The sequence below is a fragment of the Anomalospiza imberbis genome, chromosome 5 (genome assembly GCF_031753505.1).
Source record: "Anomalospiza imberbis isolate Cuckoo-Finch-1a 21T00152 chromosome 5, ASM3175350v1, whole genome shotgun sequence".
In the NCBI taxonomy this organism is placed as follows: Eukaryota; Metazoa; Chordata; class Aves; order Passeriformes; family Viduidae; genus Anomalospiza; species Anomalospiza imberbis.
In genome coordinates, this window is record NC_089685.1 from 68,089,676 (window position 1) to 68,107,111 (window position 17,436).

The 17,436-nt window shown below is 37.1% G+C and overlaps 1 protein-coding gene across 12 annotated transcripts in view; it reads left to right on the plus strand.

The window, feature by feature from the left end:
• The window catches only part of ERC1 (ELKS/RAB6-interacting/CAST family member 1), a 278,983-nt gene that overhangs the window by 143,368 nt on the left and 118,179 nt on the right, over positions 1-17,436 (plus strand). For all 12 annotated transcript variants that reach the window (XM_068191757.1, XM_068191762.1, XM_068191759.1 and 9 more), the window contains one exon: positions 3,309-3,444. In XM_068191757.1, the coding sequence (XP_068047858.1) occupies positions 3,309-3,444 (136 nt within the window). The remainder of the gene's footprint in view (positions 1-3,308; positions 3,445-17,436) is intronic.

Below are 17,436 nucleotides of genomic sequence, written 5' to 3' on the forward strand. Positions count from 1 at the left end.
CAAAGATTTTCTGCAGGAATGTGTATTTATGGTAATATTTAATACACGGTATCTTTCAGAAGTTCATTAACTCTTTATTTTATGCTGAGAAGCCCACATGCACATTGCAAATGGCTGTTTGCTGTTGCTGTACGTGCAGACAGTAGTGCTTCCTAGAAAACATTCATAAGCCTCTAAGGTCTTGCCATCATTGTACATAAGTCATTCTCTTTTAACTGTCTTTAATGTCATGCAAGTTTTTTCAGTTTTAATAAAAATACTTGTAGAGATTAAGGATTTTTTTTAAACTTTTTGCTGTCCCTTTGATAAGATATGTGCTCTATATATGTGCGATTCATTCAAAAGAGTTAAAAGAACATTAAGCTTACAAAATGAAGCTCTCAAACTGAGGGAGTTGCAGAGCTTTGTTTGTTTGTTTCTTTTTTCCTAATAAGCTTCCTTGTGTACATATAGTATGAAAAAATTTCCTCTTGACTGTCTCCTCATAAAATGTCCCAGTTGCAGCATGCTCACTTAAGTCACGCACTTTCTGTATTTTATTTTATTGTTCCAGTTCAGTATGTGGTCCAATTCCGCACGTTGTTCAGTGGTGGGGTGAAGATGAATTTGTTCTATAACAATCATCAGTAGTACTGCAGTGTTTAAAATAGCAACAAAACTGTCTTATTGAGCAGTGAATGGGGTGATACCTAATAAGCAAGCTTTTGAGGTCTCTTGATATTAAAAATATGAGTATGTATTTAAATATTTTAAAAGATTGTTTGGATATATAAAAAGATGGTTCTCTGACTGGCTTTGAAGACTGAAAGTTATCTGGCAGAGAAGGAAGAGCATTCTTTACAGAACCAGAGTATGAAGTCTTCAGAGCTTCACAGAACTTCCATGGTGCAAACGTCAAAGGGCTGTGGACTTGTATGTGCTGAACCTTTTGAATGATTATCTGCATGAGGTATTGTAAAAGTGAGAATTTTGACTCGGTACCATGGGCATTGAGATGAAATGTGTGTTCACGTATCAAATGACTCCAAGCCTTTTGGGGTTTATACATTTGGGGTTTCATGTAACCTTCTCAGATTTATACAATTAAACTGTTGCGGAAATTCTAGTTACTGCCACAGATACCTGTATATTTTGAAAAGTTTTTAGCTCAACTTTTGTTCCTTTTTGACGTCAGAGATACAGAGAGATAGTTGTGTCTTGTACATGATTCAAAGCCAGGTTAAATGGAGCTTTGAGCAACATGGTCTAGTAGAAGATTTTATGAAGATTGATCTCAGTATGACAAGCACTAGGTAATTTCAAGACTTAACTTTAGTGAAGCTTGTCTTTGTCTCAAAACATCTACCTAATATACTGGAATGTCATTAATTTTGGTTCACACCTGAGAAGGGGGATGTCAGTAGTACATATCCTTATAATTACCCATTTCTTTGAAATACATATTTTGTTTGAAACCATTTTGGACCATGTAGGAGATTAGCTATTTCAAACATATTTTGAAGAGGGTTAGGGCTTTATTAATATTGTTGTCTCTTATCTAAGTAGTTGGTTATAGTCATAAAGATCAGTTTCCCATGTGTGACTCTAACTTTGCAAAGTTATAAAAAAATACTTAATTCCTCTAATTTTAATTTAAAAGTTGAGTAAAAATTCTCATATGGAATTGAATGTTTTGGGCTGACATATTTTCATTTTCTGTATCGACTTAGCTGTACTTTCTGTGTTTATTTTATTGGACAGATAGAACTGTATATTGTACAAGCTGAGTTGGTGCCAGCATAATATTTCCAATAAGTTGTTTAATCACTGAGCAAGTCTGCTTTCAAACTGGGCAATGTGCCCATTGCCAGTGTGCAGCACTGGGTTAGAATAACTCAACAATTACACTGGTTGTGTTTAAAAAGCATCCTGACTCAAATCAGCTGTAACTCTTGGAAAGGGTAGTTAAGTATGCCAATAATTTTTTAACATCATCAAAAAAGAACTTTCATTTTTTTATTGGTCTCCAGAGGCCATCAACACTTTTTCGCCCTAAGAGTTTGCTTTAGCACCAAAGAAAATTTGTTGTCTTCACGATTTTCCCAGCCTCAGTTGGCTTACATTGGAAAAAAGCAGAGCTTAGAGTTGAACCTGTGTGTGTTTGGAGGAACTCAAAACACTGACTGGTCATATGCCAAATAATTTGAACATAAATATATCACGAAGAGATATGTTCTTGATCATACTTTTGTTATGAGTTCTGAAGAAAATATTAAAGAAGGGTTGTTTGTGATCTGTTCTAAAAGTATTTCTGAAATAGAGAAGAAACATTCTTCCCTGTCTGTGTGGATAACATACCAGATCTGAAGCTGGTATATAATTCTGTTTTCTAAACAGAAAATTAAAGAGCCGTCTCTACTACTTGCATGATGTTTGGGGAAATCTTGCAACCAAAGAATCTGTCTTTTATTCCAAAATCCAAATTCCAGATATAATTATGGAGAAAAGGGCTGAGGAAGCAAAGCGAGGCTGTTTTGTTTTGATTGGACTAAAAGTTTAAACTTAAGTTCTCTGTGGTCAGGAGGCTGAGATTAAAGGGTCTGTAATTAGATTCAATACTCCATGTGTCTTAATGCCCTGAAAGGCCAAACTCTGTCTGCAGGCAATGGTAGCTGCCAGGATCTTCAAAAATAGTCCATAAATGCAAGTGAAAAGGAAATGATGCACGCTTTCTCAAATAGTTTGTTCTTATTTGTTGTGTCTTGTTTGTGTAAAAAGAAAGGATAGGAAATCCCTCAAAATGTCAAGAAAACAGGTAGATCTTAAGTTTGAAAAGAAATTGTTTTGCTTCTGGGAACAGATTGCCTAATTCCTGTACATAATCCTCTATATTCAAGTCATGCTTCAGTAGTTTTCCTTTTGCTCCTCCTGTTTTCCTCACATTAGATAAAGTGGTACCCAAAGCAAAATGGGGGATTAGGTTCCTGTGGTTTTATATGTATGTGTGTGTGTGTGAACAGAGAAGAGTTTTCTTCCCCAAAGTCAGAAGAGGACAGGTACGTCTTTTGATTAATAGTTTATACCAAATAATAAATAATGCTTTTGTTTCAGAAATTTTCTAGGTTAGGTTAATAGCAATGAGCAAAATGAAGCCTTCTTTTGGCTGAATTAACAGTGGAGGGTAATGCTTGAGGATGAGTTTGGTGCTAGTGACCTTGTACAAAGGAAGTGGTGGCCCTTGATGGTGCCACAGTTCCCTGGCCCAGCTGCTCAGCTGGGCTGATGGAAGCGGCTCCGGACCACGCTCTGAGTGCTCCTCTCTTTTGCAGGCAAGTTAAAGATCAAAATAAGAAAGTAGCAAATCTGAAGCACAAAGAACAAGTGGAGAAAAAGAAGAGTGCACAGATGCTGGAGGAGGCCAGGAGACGAGAGGACAACCTTAACGACAGCTCCCAACAGCTTCAGGTAACATGGGAATTGAATTAATGCAGTTGGGATAATGAGCCAGGCTGAACTGCCTGGCTCCCCGCTCTACCTCCTGATCTGTTTTCACAGCTGTTACCTAAAAACTTTGTTCCTGATTGTTTAAAAGGACACATCTATCCTACAGCATTTCAAAGAAAGCAGCCTCTCTCAATTGCCTTCATATCTTACTCAATTTTGTACTTTTAACTGTCAACTTGGTTATGAAGTGCATCGTTGAAATAATTATATCAATTCCATATTGAGATTGGGTGTGACATTTCTTTCTACTCTGCTCTTCTAACAGACTTCTTCTTTAGCTGTTTTGTATATTATCCCAGCTGGTTTTACCTTATACTGATGTCTTTTCTTCAGTAAATGAAAGATAACCAAGTAAGTATTCTTAGAGAAAGCTGGAGTTATTGTGGGGTAACTGGAGGACCATGTTTTCTATGTGTAGTCAGCTTTGTTCAGCTCATGAATTCTTGGTGTGCATTCTGGTCAGTCGGCTTTATTTCTGAAATGATCATGCTGCTGCCCCACAGAGTTATCTAGTTACCTCAAATCTGCCCAGGCACAAGAAAGTCATTGGTATAAAAGCAAGTCAAATATTTCTCAGTGTGCTGCAGGAGGTTTATCAAACGGTAAGTTTTCAATTGCTGTCATAAAAATATTAAACTACTGGCATGGAGTACAGCAAAGATACCATGATGCTAAGTGTGGAGATAATAGACATTTTGACTGTCTATTTTTTCTTTAATTTACAAAAATAACTTCCTTTTGGTGAGTGAAAATAAATATGGAAACTGTGCCCTACCCTGTAATCTTTCATTTTGTAAATCTTTAAAGAGCAAGCCTTTCTTTGTCTTCCTTTGTTATCCTAGGTTATATCCCGTTTCTTTTTATCAGCCACATATCCTAATACATCTACAGTGAAGACACAGAATACATCCTAAGAGTTCTCTAGTAAAGATAAATCCTTTCCTTATTTCAAACAGATACTCCTTTACTTGGTTCTGTGGGATGCTGGGGGGATGTTTTCAGCTAAAACTTTGAAAGAACCACAGAAACATGTGTCCATGGAATGCTCTCAGATGCACCATTTTGTGGTTTTCTCCATCAACTCCAGTCCTGTAGGTACTGGGCTATGAAGTAGTTAAGTTCCAAGTGTATGAAAATGATTTTGTAACTGCAGACCTTTATAAAAGGCGGGAATGTGGGATTTCTACATCTGCTAATGGGTTTTGTGGCTGTAATGCTATGGCAATTCACAAGGCTCTCGTTATGTGGCAGCTATGTTTAAATAACACAGTCCTCCTGGTATTAGTGAAATGTCTTTAAAAATCCCTAAAACTACTACAATATTTGGTTAGATTTCTAATCTGCATTTGAGTAAATCTATATTTCAAGTCTGAAAAGACAGCTGGTGCTTCACATTTGCCTTGCAATTACGTGGGTGGTGTATTTATTGAATGACACCATTCCATCAGACCATAATCTTTGTTTTTATGTAGCACTTCTAGATTTTACAAGGGATGGCTTCCTTTTCTGGTTCTCTCCCTCCCCTAATTATTCTTTCCCTTTTCATTTTTCTGTCTTCTTCACATATGTAATACACTGAAAAAAGCCTGATAGTTGTTTGTTTTCTCTCAGCTTCTATTTGCGTACTGAAACAATTTTTTTTTTTTTTAAGAAACAGTGTATTATGTAAAATGTTTGTACTACATATCAATGAACAGAGAGTGATATCTCAGTTACTGAGAACTTTAAGTTCTGCTAAAACTATATAACACCAGATTCTGGTACATCAAGGAGATGGTACAGCTTTGGTGGTAGCAGTGAGGCAGCTTTTGCTCAGAAAAAAGTGGTGGAAAAAATGGTGCTGCTTTATATCTGAGTTCTCTAAGAATGTATAGTTTCCCTTGCAATTTCGTATCCAATTCTTTACTTATAAAGTGTTTCAAGCAGTTGAGAGATCATAGATTTAAAAATATGAATAGCATGGATATCTTTACCTTTTCCCTTTCAGGTTTTCCAGCTAGAGATCTCTGTAGAGCAGTACAGATAAAGCAAAAAATACTTTTTTGCAGTTTGCTTATGTTATGTTTTATTCTGCACTGGTGTCTGTGCTCTCTATATAATTATATGCAAGTTTTTCTGATGTTAAAAATAGACATTATTAAATGCATTAAATAATTTAAGATTGAAGTGTGATGTGATAGTCAACACTGAAGTGTGCAAGTTATCATGGTATTAGTTACTTGATTTTCCCTCGTGCTTTTCCTGCTTTTCTGAACATAATTGTCCTGTTTGGGTGGGCTCAATTTTAGAGAGCCTTTCCCCATATTCAGCACAAGGCTGAAGGGAATGCTTTTATTCACAGATGAAAAAGGTCTGTATGCTCTAATGAAAATATCAGGTTAAGGTAAAATATGGAGTGTTTAATGACAAGTGACAGGTTCAATAAAAGCTCCTTCCTTTAGAAGAGCCCTCTGCTTATAGCCTCCCTCTCTCAAGGACTGCAACATTTTGGTTTCCTGGAAGTAAAATTTACCCAGGACCACATTTCAGTTTGTTAGCTGTGGAGACCTGTCTTCTCTCTAGACTCTTAAAGGGCACTGCCTTGTAATTGATTAAAAAAAAAATTAAACCTGAGAGGACTGTAGATATTTAACTTTTTTTTTAATGCAACCATTGTTGGCTTTGGGGTCAGGACACACAAGCACCAATTTCAGATAATTTTGGTCTTGGTGGTTTTGGCTGGAATTAATAATAAGACATTATGAAATGCTTAAAAATATATGATCTGCATGTTCTTCGGTTGACCATCTGCAATCCAGTCAAATAAACACGCTCCCAAGCACACAGTGCCCTGCTCTCCTCTCTGTCCCTAACAGGCCTGTGGTTTCTTTCTTCCTGAGTCCAGTAACAAAATGTTCGTTTATTCACAGAGCTCTGGTGATGGAAATTTGGTATTTTTGGGAGTGGGGGAAGAACGAAAACCATAATGTCTCAATTCTAGTGAGATGGATAAATGGCTTTCCAAATTTGTCTTTTCCTCCTGGGTTCCCTTAAACCACAACTCTCCAGAGATCTGAGAGGCTGAAGAGCGTCTGGTCTATAAGCAGGATAAAGAAACAAACAAACTGTTGGGTTGGAGTAGAACATTTTTGATTGAAGTGACTAAAGCTTGGCTATTGTGAAAAATAATTGATATGCTGTTTAGTCACAGAAAGGTAACATTTACTGTAATTTCATTATATTTGAATGAATACTTCAAGCTGGCTTCTGAAAAGAAGTATGCATATTTTCTTGTTTCATCAGTCTAGCATCTTCTGAAGTTTTTGCAGAACTTTCAGAATATCCGTGCTGTGGGTTTGTGTACTATTGAATCTGTGTTGCAGCAGGTATCCATCAGTCTCTAATTGCTGCTGATAAGCTATATGTCCACATGATGTGTAAGATGTGTTTGAGTGCTTTAATGAGCAACTGCAGAAAGCAAATAAACTTACTAGTTGTTTTTTTTCTTTTTCCACACCCAAATCTAGATAATTTAATGCTTATTCCTAATCCATGCATTGTAGATGCAAGTACATGCTGTTTGTTTCTTGTGATAGTGTATTTCTTTTATCATATTGGAGAAACCTATCCTTCCAGTGGAAAGAGCTCTACTTTTAATATAAACAACTATGCAGCTTTATGTTCAGTAATGTTATTACTGTGATCCAGGCAAAGCTCAATTAAATGGATAGATAAGCAAACACCTTCTCATCAAACAAATCTTCTAAATTCATTAAATATCAGCCACAATGCCCCAGGGCTGCCAAGTGTATTAGAGGCATTTGGACAATGCCCTGACAACATGCTTTAACTTTTGCCAGCCCCGAGTTGGCCAGGAGGTTGGGCTGGGTGGTTGCTGGAGTAGCTTCCAGCTGAAGTAGTCTGTTGTGGTTAACTGTTTGTCATGAGGCACCACTGCATGTGCACACAGTCAGTGCCAACACTCAAAAACCTGACAACCCAAGTGGAGCCCAGTACATCTGAGCTTGAATTACTGAAGATTTTCCTCTTGATATGCTGTGATTGGATCTTGAAGGTGGGGTGGATGAAGTTTTTTCATCTCATCTCTTGGCAGTAATACTATGCCATAATGAAAATTATGTTGTGTTCTCTTTTGGCTATTAGTAAAGCAAGATTATGTTTTCCTAATTAATCTCTGAATTTGCTTTTGGACAGTGAGTACAAAATTTCTGAATAAATGGTTAAAGTAGACCTTTCCAAGCTTAAAGTTCAAGAACTTTTTGAAAACTTTCATCAGATTTGAAGCAAATTGGTTATGCTAGTTAAATATGTTAGGTGTTTTCCTGAGATAAGTGACTTTCAAGTGTGGAGTTCCTGGCTAATTTCTCTTCCATATATACCACTGCCATATCAGATTCCAGCCTTGCCTGCCAGATGAGTGGAGTGTACATCTGAACATGTTACAGCCCAGAAAACTGTCAACTGCTCCATTTCAGCCTGGCAGAAATCTGTTTTATAAAGCCATCTTGTGTCTGCAGGGTTTGTTCCAGAGAACAGTCCGACGTATCAAACTTGTATCTGCTTACTGAGCTCAGATGCACCTTTGGGAATTACTCAGATTGAAACGTTCTTTTCCTCTCTCTTCCTCTCCCAGTCCTTTTTAGACATTAATTAGATCATGGAGAGGTTTTGGCCTCCCTGTCCCTGGGTAATTCCCTGTGCTGCCCAGCCTTGGGCCTGACCGGGTGCCATCAGCGCTTGCGCAAGTGGCTGTAATTTCACTTAAGGCTGCATTCAGGTCTAGGTCATCCTCATCCTGTCCTCCAGGACAGAGCTCGTGGCACCAATTGCTGAAAGAATACCAATTCACTTTGCAATTAATTTTAAAAGAACTTTTTTAGTATTTTTTGAAAGGATGAGTTTTTCTTGTCAGTTACCAAACAGGATGAAACTTATTATTGTTACATGTTGTCAATAATTTAGGTAAACGTGGTTCTGAGGTAATGTGAATCAGTGTTTTCCTGTCTGCTTCTCAGTGTTATGTGGGACTTTTGTTAGTGAAAATGCAGCAAGTATGAACAAATACAGGCTCTAAAGATCAGTTATACCTCATAAAAATGTAACTGAAATAATTGTATGCAAATTTTTCAGCCTATTTTATTTGGGCAGTGGTAGCCAATAGGTAGTTTTGGGATCAACTTACCCTCCAGCTCTTTCTCTCAGAGATTCTGTGGCAGCTGGCTTTTCATTACAAAACAGGATATACACATGTAGTAGAGACACCAGTATGCATCATGATTCATTAGTGATGTAATATTCCAGTAGGAATTTTCATTTCCATTTTACAATACGTTACAGAAAATACAGTGTTCACAAACTTTTCATTCTGTATGAATTTGGTGGGTTGTTATTTTCAGCACAGTGTGTTGCTGTTAGTGTAGAAACGGGCACATATTTAACCCTGGCAGATGCTTTGAGAAAAGCTAGCTCTTGTTCTGATCATGTCATAGCCCTCTGTCAAGAGATCTTTATCTTATCTTTCCTAGATGTCTGGGAGAAATTCCAAAAATGATGACCTTTCAGCTAACACATTTCATCACTTAGCGTGAGGGGAGGTTTCTTGAGGGGAGGCGCGGAAGAATTAATTTGAATTGTAGCCCTTTTTAGGAATTAAAAATCATAAATAAGCCCTTCTGGATACATCTACTTTTGCAGCATAGATCATGCATGAATGATGAATAGACAGCTTCACTTCATTATATGTGTGTAAAATAATACAATAAATATAGACAAGACTCAGTTATTCTTCATTTGTAATGCTCTTTAACTGAAGAAAGGCTTAGACGTTCTCACAGAGTTAGTGCCTTAATCAATTTATCATTCAGCCAGACAGAAACAGGGCTGAAAAGTTCATTGGACAGTGGAGGAATACTGCACAGTGCTAGAAATCAGTGCATAATATGAAATAGCTATTGTGACTAATGTCACTATTGTGACATTATATTTTTGTGTGAAAGTTGCACTGTTGGATTTCCATCCCAGCAAGACAGTAGAACACATAAAAATGAGCTTCTGTCATACAAATAAAAGTTTCTCCTCTTTTCTGTAATGAAATGATAAAGTACAATGTGTATTTCAAAGAAGGGCATGAAGATTTATTAACAGATTGCCAGAAAGTAAGCTCAACAAGGTAAGAAAAGTATCTTGACAAACAAGAAACCCCACAGCATTCTGCTCAGATGAGGTCCTTTTTATCTCTGCAAGACAACAATAATTCTCCATTTACTTAGAGGAAGCTCATCAAGACAAGCTTTCATACACGTTAAAACTTAGGAATATTTCCCTAGGTCTGTTTCCAGTGCCAGTTTCCAACTTCTCCTTATAGAAATCTGATACCTATTTCTCCAAACAAATGCATACAAAGTATATGGTAGTAGGGGGTGACTATTAAAAAAGTTTATATTTACCTCTCTTATTTCTTAGTTTTCTTGGATTTGTTGAGCTTTGGTGGATTAACATTCTTAGAATGTGAGCTGTGATCCACAAGCAGACTGTGGGGACAGTCGTGTCTCCAGTTTTGTTGAAGCCATTTTTCTGATGATGATTTGCAAGATCTAAACTTGATTTTTGTTCATGTGTGAAATATTGCATGCTGAAGCACCAGCAAAAGAAATCTACGCTTTTGAACATGGAGAACTATTTGTCTCAAAAATGAATTGTAGAAAGAAGGTGCAGCTTTTTTCTGTGTCTAAAATAGAGTATCAGAATAAATACATGAGCTTGCTTTTAATTTGATATGGCAGTTCTTGTAGAGACAGGGTCTGTCATTCTACATAATTGATGTTTGTGGCATTAAATCCATTGTTAAGAAACTGTCTTCTCTTGTGTCTGACCAGAAGAGAGTGCTCCATTCAGAATACTTGTTACCATAACATTTGCAGAAAAGAAGTTTGAAGGGCCCTGGCAATTGTAATGGAGAAGCATTTCCCTGGATAGACATTTAGCCATCTGCTCTATCAGTTTTCACTTTGTGGCTTTGTTTAGTTTACCATACATTTATTATGTTCATGTTAGATGAATTCATTGCTTTCACATCTTTAAAAAAGATGAACTATTTGACTTTGTCTTCTTATGTAAAGTAAAAATTGGACAGCTCTGCAGTTTTGAACAGACAGCTGGAAAAATTTTGTGGAAGTCACTATTTACAGCTAGCTTTAGGCAGTCTCCCAGTTACCCCAGTATTTCCCTTAACTGCAAATTGAGATTTGTAGCGAGAGAAAGCCATTATATGGCCTGAGAGTTTTTAATAGAGGAAAGAAGACTCCCTGCATCCTAACATTTTTTGGTGATCCATCAGGAATATTATTCCCCAGACACACTTTCACCCAGTCTTTTCTGCCGAAACATGATGTGTCAGTGGAAGATGAAACCTGCTATTTGTGCTCTTTCCTGTTTGGCAAAGGGAAGGGTTGGTACCCTTCATGATATGCCAGAAACTGAGTACAGTGAGGACTGCGCAGCTGAATGTGTGCCAACAGCCTTAACCACTGGATGTTTTCTGCATAGGCTTTTTTCCCCAAGATTAGTATGGGAGTTCAAACTGCTTTCCTAAAAGCTGTCAGAGAGATTAATGTATCTGTTGACAACATGGTGTGGTTCCTATGAGGAGGTCTCTCCTGAGAGTAGAAAACATTGAGGGCCAGATTTAAGCAAAACAATAGGAGCACATTGAAGGGGAAGAACAGCTCTCTTTTCATTTTGGTGTCCTATTTCATGAGCCTGAGAAATGGTAATAAATTTGCATTTTTTCCTTCTTCTTAATTTTTTTTCTGTCTCTCTCATAAGTTGTTTTTTTTCCTTGCTGTGTTGAAAGTGGTTTCTAACTCATCTCTCCCCAAGAATAAAAATGCCCAATTGCCATGGCTCATTTCGTAGTCTCATTGTTTAATAAAATTGCTATTCTGTTTTATTCTTCTTTGCACAATAGAAAAAGAAAGGGAGATGGGGCGATGATGGGGACCTCAGAAAGAATTCAGAACTTATTTTTAAAAAATAATACATGTGGATTTTTTTTTGGTTCTATACTGTGGGAACAAATACTCAAGCATTTTCTTAAAAATCTTTCCTGTAATTCATTTCAAATAGTACTAAACGTAATTAATTTTATTCTAAATCAGTATTATTCTTAAATCTTGCTTACTAAACTGCCCAAATTGGTGTCACCCTTAAACTACTTTTTTCTATATATAAATCAACATATTCTGTCATAAATTTTTCTCCTTGTCTAAAATTTACACGTCCTTAGGAGGTATCAGAACAACTGCTCTTACTGTGATGTGCAAATATTAACTGGAATTGAGACTTAGGCTGCAAATTGTGTTTTCAGAACTGACAGAAGGTTGTAACACGCTGAAAGTCAGCACCAGTCCTTGCATCTCCTTAGTTTGGTTTGATGTGCACTCAGATCTCAGTGCAGGCGTGGGAGAAACTTAACTACATTGGTATCACTTAGTCTTTGACTGGGGATTAAAGAGGATGATACTAACATTCTAGAAGATGTCTGTAGTCAGTTAAAATTCATCAACAAATTCACTTAGAACATTATGTTGCTTTTGTTGCTTGTGTTTGAATTCTTCCTAAAATTTGATAATTTTGGGGTCAGATGATTTTCCAAAGCAGGGCAAGGAAATAAAAGCTGAAGGAACATGGTGTCCCAACAACAAGCGTCGATGTTCTTCTAGAGCAGAGCTAAAAAATGGCAGATGTAATATTTTCTGTAAATGAGACTAAATTTTAGTGCAATTCCAAATTATATTTACTGATTTATTCAAGATATTTAAATGAAAGATAACCTATATAGCTCAACAAGTACCTCATAACTGGAACCCACGGATAAAAGAGCAGGTGAAATTCAACATAAATATATATTTTTATATATGTCAGGAGAAGCAATCTTAAATATATCTGGACAGTGATGGGTTCTGATTAGCTCTATTACCATAGGAGAGCAATCTCAGAGTTAGAATAAATAGTTTTATGAAAATGTTATTGGTTAGGAGGACTATTAAAAAGCCATTTGAGAAGTGTCAAACAGCAAACCAGAGAATGCTGCTATGCCACTGTGTGCATGAGCAGTGCATTCCCCCTCTGAATAATGTGCAGTGATGCCAACCATCCACCACAGAAAAAGATGTGGCAAACACAGGAGAGGTAATGGCCAGGAAGAAAATAGTAAACATAAGGACAGGCTTCTGTTCAAACAGATATTAAATGAAATTAAATTCTTAAATGTGGAAAAGAATGAGTGAAGACAAGAGCCAGGGAGTACTTTTTCCCACTTTGTAGACTGAGAATAATAGAGGATCATTTTGGAATATTTGGGGCTAAAGGGAAACAATAACTGTTTTTCCCATTCCTTTGAACTAGTTCAGGCTTCTATAGAAACAATTGGAATTTTCATACAGAGAAGTGAGAATCTCTCAGAATGTGAAATGTTTCCATTTTCTCATTCTTCTGGGTTTTAAGCCAGTTAATTTTAATGGTGATTTTTATGAATGTTATATACTAAGTTGCCTGTTTAAAGCTACTGTCAGTGTAACCCTGCAGATACACAAATGAGAAGCTTTTATCTTGAAACACCTTATTTCGGTATTTTTAAGCTCACTGTTTTCTGATTACATTATTATTAAATTGTAAAATTTTTACATTTTCTGTACTGTATTCTATTCTCATCATCTTCAAATGTATCCTTATTCTCTGGATACAGTGGAACAGCAGATCAGGCATTTACTAGTAAAGATATTGAGAACAGCTTTTAATATTTTAAGCCAAGCATTTCCCTAAATTAATATGTCTGTTTTGGGTTCGTAGCTGAATCCATGTTGTACCAAGGCAGATCTTCTCCTTGGAATTACCTTCACTTGGTGCATCTGACTTGTCAAGGGGATTGTGGGTGCTTTGGGGTATTCCTGGATGGCATGGAAAAACAGTGATAATTTATTTCTGGTGGGAAATTGTTTTACTGAGCTCTAGTTTGAAGATGGGGAGGAAGGGGAAAGGGATTTTTTTTTTTAGCTTAAAATGTTTTGTGGTTAGGAGTAGGATCTTGATAGATGGCTGCTTTAAAGGAAGCAGTTCACAGCACAAATGCAAAAGCTGGTCTACTATGATGTACATCCAGGAAGAAGCATCAGAGGCTAAAATCAAAAACCAGAGATGATTGCAGAAATTCCCTTCAAAATTGAGGGAGTGGAAGAGATTCAATGGGATCAAGTGCTCAGTAGGCATTTCCTCAGTAGTGTTTTTATCAGTAGCAATTTTTGTCCTATATTCATCTATGAAAAAGAGTGACAACAAGAGAAGTGTTCTTTTATGGCTGTCCATGCGTGGTGCTCTGATGGTTTTGTCTGCTGAAGGATTAAAAATGAGCAAAGAAAGGTAGGTCTTGTGACCTGTGATATATTAGTACAATGATGATGACAGGACTGACATTTACAAAGAGTGCTCAGGCAAATAAGGCTGTATCAAGGGAATAACATGGGTTTGAGCTTTGTGTTAATGGTGCAGTTAGTTAGAACTGCTGCTGGCTTTTTCTCTAATCTCCTATCAGTTTAGGAGCCTCGAGTCATTGTATTCATGTATGAGAGAAGAATAAATCTTGTTACAGTAGCATTTCTCCAATTAGCCTCTCCAAAAAACACGACATGTCTCCAAAAAAAGAAAGACAAACCAAATTAAAAAAAAAAAAAAAAAAAAAACACAAAGCCCCATAACAATTAGAGCTATCTATTGCTTTTGCTCACTTCAGATCATTTTCTCAGCTGTATTGTCAGCTTTGGGTCCCATTTCAATAGTCCGTGCAGTGACCTGCTGTGGTTTGATAGAAACGTTGTCCCTCTAGGTTTTAAAAACTACAAACGTGGTAATTTGCAACAGCCAGAGCAAAATGTTAAAACTGCTGGCACCCTGTGCAGCTGCTAAATGGTAAACCTGGTTGTTAGTGTTGGCGAGGTGCTTGGGTCTGTCTGGGCTGTTGCTAATGAAAAGTGTCTGTACAAGGCCCAGATTTATAACTGATTGCTGTGCTGGGAGCACCAAGCTTACAGCAACAGGAAAGAAGTGTCAAAGGGATGGCAACTCTCAGGAAAGGACATCGCCTGTTTCCCACAGGAGTAACCACTGCTGCCTTTCCCTTTCTGAGCCTGTAATAGTGTCTAGAACTGTTCTTTTTTTCTCATTTCTGTCCTCCTTCGACTAGTATTGATTAGGATCCTTTCTTGCCATTATCACAGGCTCTGTATTTTACTTTGCTCCTGATGTTGAGCAAAAGTGCTGCATGTTCTGGAAATGCTTTTTGAAAGTTGCACACCTGGGTGGTGAGACTCTGTCTTGGAAGGAAAAGTGTGCAAATGGCTGGAGTTATTCACACATTTTTGTATACAATTTAGCAGTTGTCAGGCAATAATAGCAAAGTACATGAGATTTTTTTTTTAAGGCTTTCATTTGTATCTAAGAAAAAGACGATGTGAAAGATTAAGCCGTTCTTTTCATTAAGTTTTCACTAGGTTTTTTTCCCCCTCCCATTTCACTTCCCTTTCATTTAAATTAGATCAATTTGAAGTAATTTTTATCTATCTGGTTATTTTCTGTTGCGCTCTAGCACTAGAGTTGATACATTTCTTTTCCAACTTTCATGGGTTTGAGTGGATTTTTTCCCATGTAAATATATTTTTGTGTGCATCCTTCCCACGTACAGAAAAGCTCATATTTTTGTTGGCAGCATCATTCATAGTCCTGCATCACTCTTGAGTATCTTCAAGTGACAGTGTAGTTGAAACTATACTCCAGGGACAGTGTAGTTGAAACATCACTCCATTTTCTACCTTTCTACTTAAAAAGACAATTTCCCTGGCCATTTCTCATGAAGTGTTAGTTTCTTTACAGGTTTTTTTCACCATGCTAATGTTAATGGGCTGTTTATATTGAACCTATCATGTCTAGAAATAATATTTATCCATTTTTTCTTTTCACTATAAATATATTTTTGTTCTTCCTGCAACTGATGATCCATAAGTGCACACAGACTCTGGATGTACACATATCCTCTTTTACCACTGTGCTATTCTCAGAAAAATGTAATCATCACCTTCTGCCATTCCTCATGTTTTCAATACAGCATATGCAGTGCCGTGGCCAGCTTTGGTTGCACTTCCCTCTCAACTCCTACTGGAATTAAATTCTTCTACTGCAGTCTTTCTCCTTTTGTCTCTTGTAGTTATTTTCTGTATTCATGTAACTTGTCAGGCTTGAATTGCAATCCATGTGTCTTATTTGGCAGATATAACCTTCCAGATGCTGACATATGTTTTTCTAATGACATAATCGTCGCGTATCTCAGGTCTGATCTCCAAAGATGAGGAAATGTTGATCAAGGAGCTCCTGCTTGGCAGTTTGTGCCTTGTAGCTCTCAGACTGCTCCTTTCATTCAGCAACTCCTGATAATTACATCTGCTGTTGCTGTGCTTACAAAAAGCCCTCTTCATTTCGCTCTGTGAGAAACAGACTTCAGATAAACCTAATACTTGGATATACTCAGCTTCTGCCTAAGAGCCAGAGATTTCTCCATCACAGATAACCTCCAGTACATTAGGTCTTTAATTTTACCAATTGAGAGCACCGGGATGGCCTTAGCATCCATGGTTATTGTAACTCCATTGCTTGTAACTGCCCAACAATATATCTTGTAGCAGCTTTGCATGGTAGTTCATCTCTCTGTTACTTTCGGAGTCTTTAGTGTTGGATCTGTGTTTATTTGGGGTTTATGCTACATCTTGCTATACTCTACCCTAAAGGTATTTCCATCTTCAGGAGTTCATAAACTTTTCTTTCATTCCAATTTTCAAGCAAATATGTTTTTGGAGGTTTGGGGTTTTTTTATATTGCCACTTTCTTCAGGAAATGGTAATTAATTAAATGATTTTTTTTTGTGGACATCTGTTACTTTTGATGAGTTGCAGAAGGACCCCAAACACTCCTTTTGAGCTAGATTCTGTCATAACTACCATTTGGGTTTTGTACCATGGGTTCTGGCCTTCAGCATTTACCTGATGTATATTCTTGAAAACCCCAAAAGTCAAAGTATTGTCTCATCAGTGTAAGAGGTATTTCCCCATTTATGGGTGACAATTTTGTGTGCTTTTCTTGTCCAGAGACTTGAAGTAGTTTATCAGCATGTGGAACTGAATGAGTGAGATCCACCAAGCTCACCTGAGCTTTAAGGCCCTATGATTGTTTGCTCCTGAAATCAAATGAAACTGTAATACCTCCTTTTGGTAGCACCACATTGTATATTGTCTTAGAACCTTCTTAGGAAAACATGCAGGTTTTTACAGATATTTTTCAGAGAAAAACAGACATTATTTAACTAACTGATTTATTTTCACCAATTGTCTTCTGTGAAGAGTAGGTATTTGAAATAGCATCTTTCCTTCTGGGTTCACAGAAACCCACCTTAAATAATTGTGAGAGTCTTTTGCCATCTTTTGGTAGATTCCTGAGATTGCAAACCAGAAGTCCTCAGTAATGGGCTGACTATAAGTAGAAAATTTTTCTTCTTCATATTTGGTCCTGGTTATGGCCAAAAAGAGGAAGCAAGGGAACTTTATGGAAGATTTTGAGAAGTCTTTGAAGAAGATTTCAATTTTTCATGTTAATTAATTAATCATCATGCACTTAGAGTTACAGTTAATCAGGCCCTCATATTTTTACTGGGAAAAAAATCTTAACAATTGTGGATGGACTGTCTCTAAATGTTGTTGAAGAATTTGTTGTCTCAAGATCTAAACGGTTGTATCCATGAGGAAGCTTTAAGTAGTACTTGAGGCAGCTGACAGTGCTGAGTTCCGACGTTCCACTCACCCAGTGGAAGGTCAGTTCACAAAGGAGGGGTTTCCTTTCTAGGGAGAGTTTTACTCC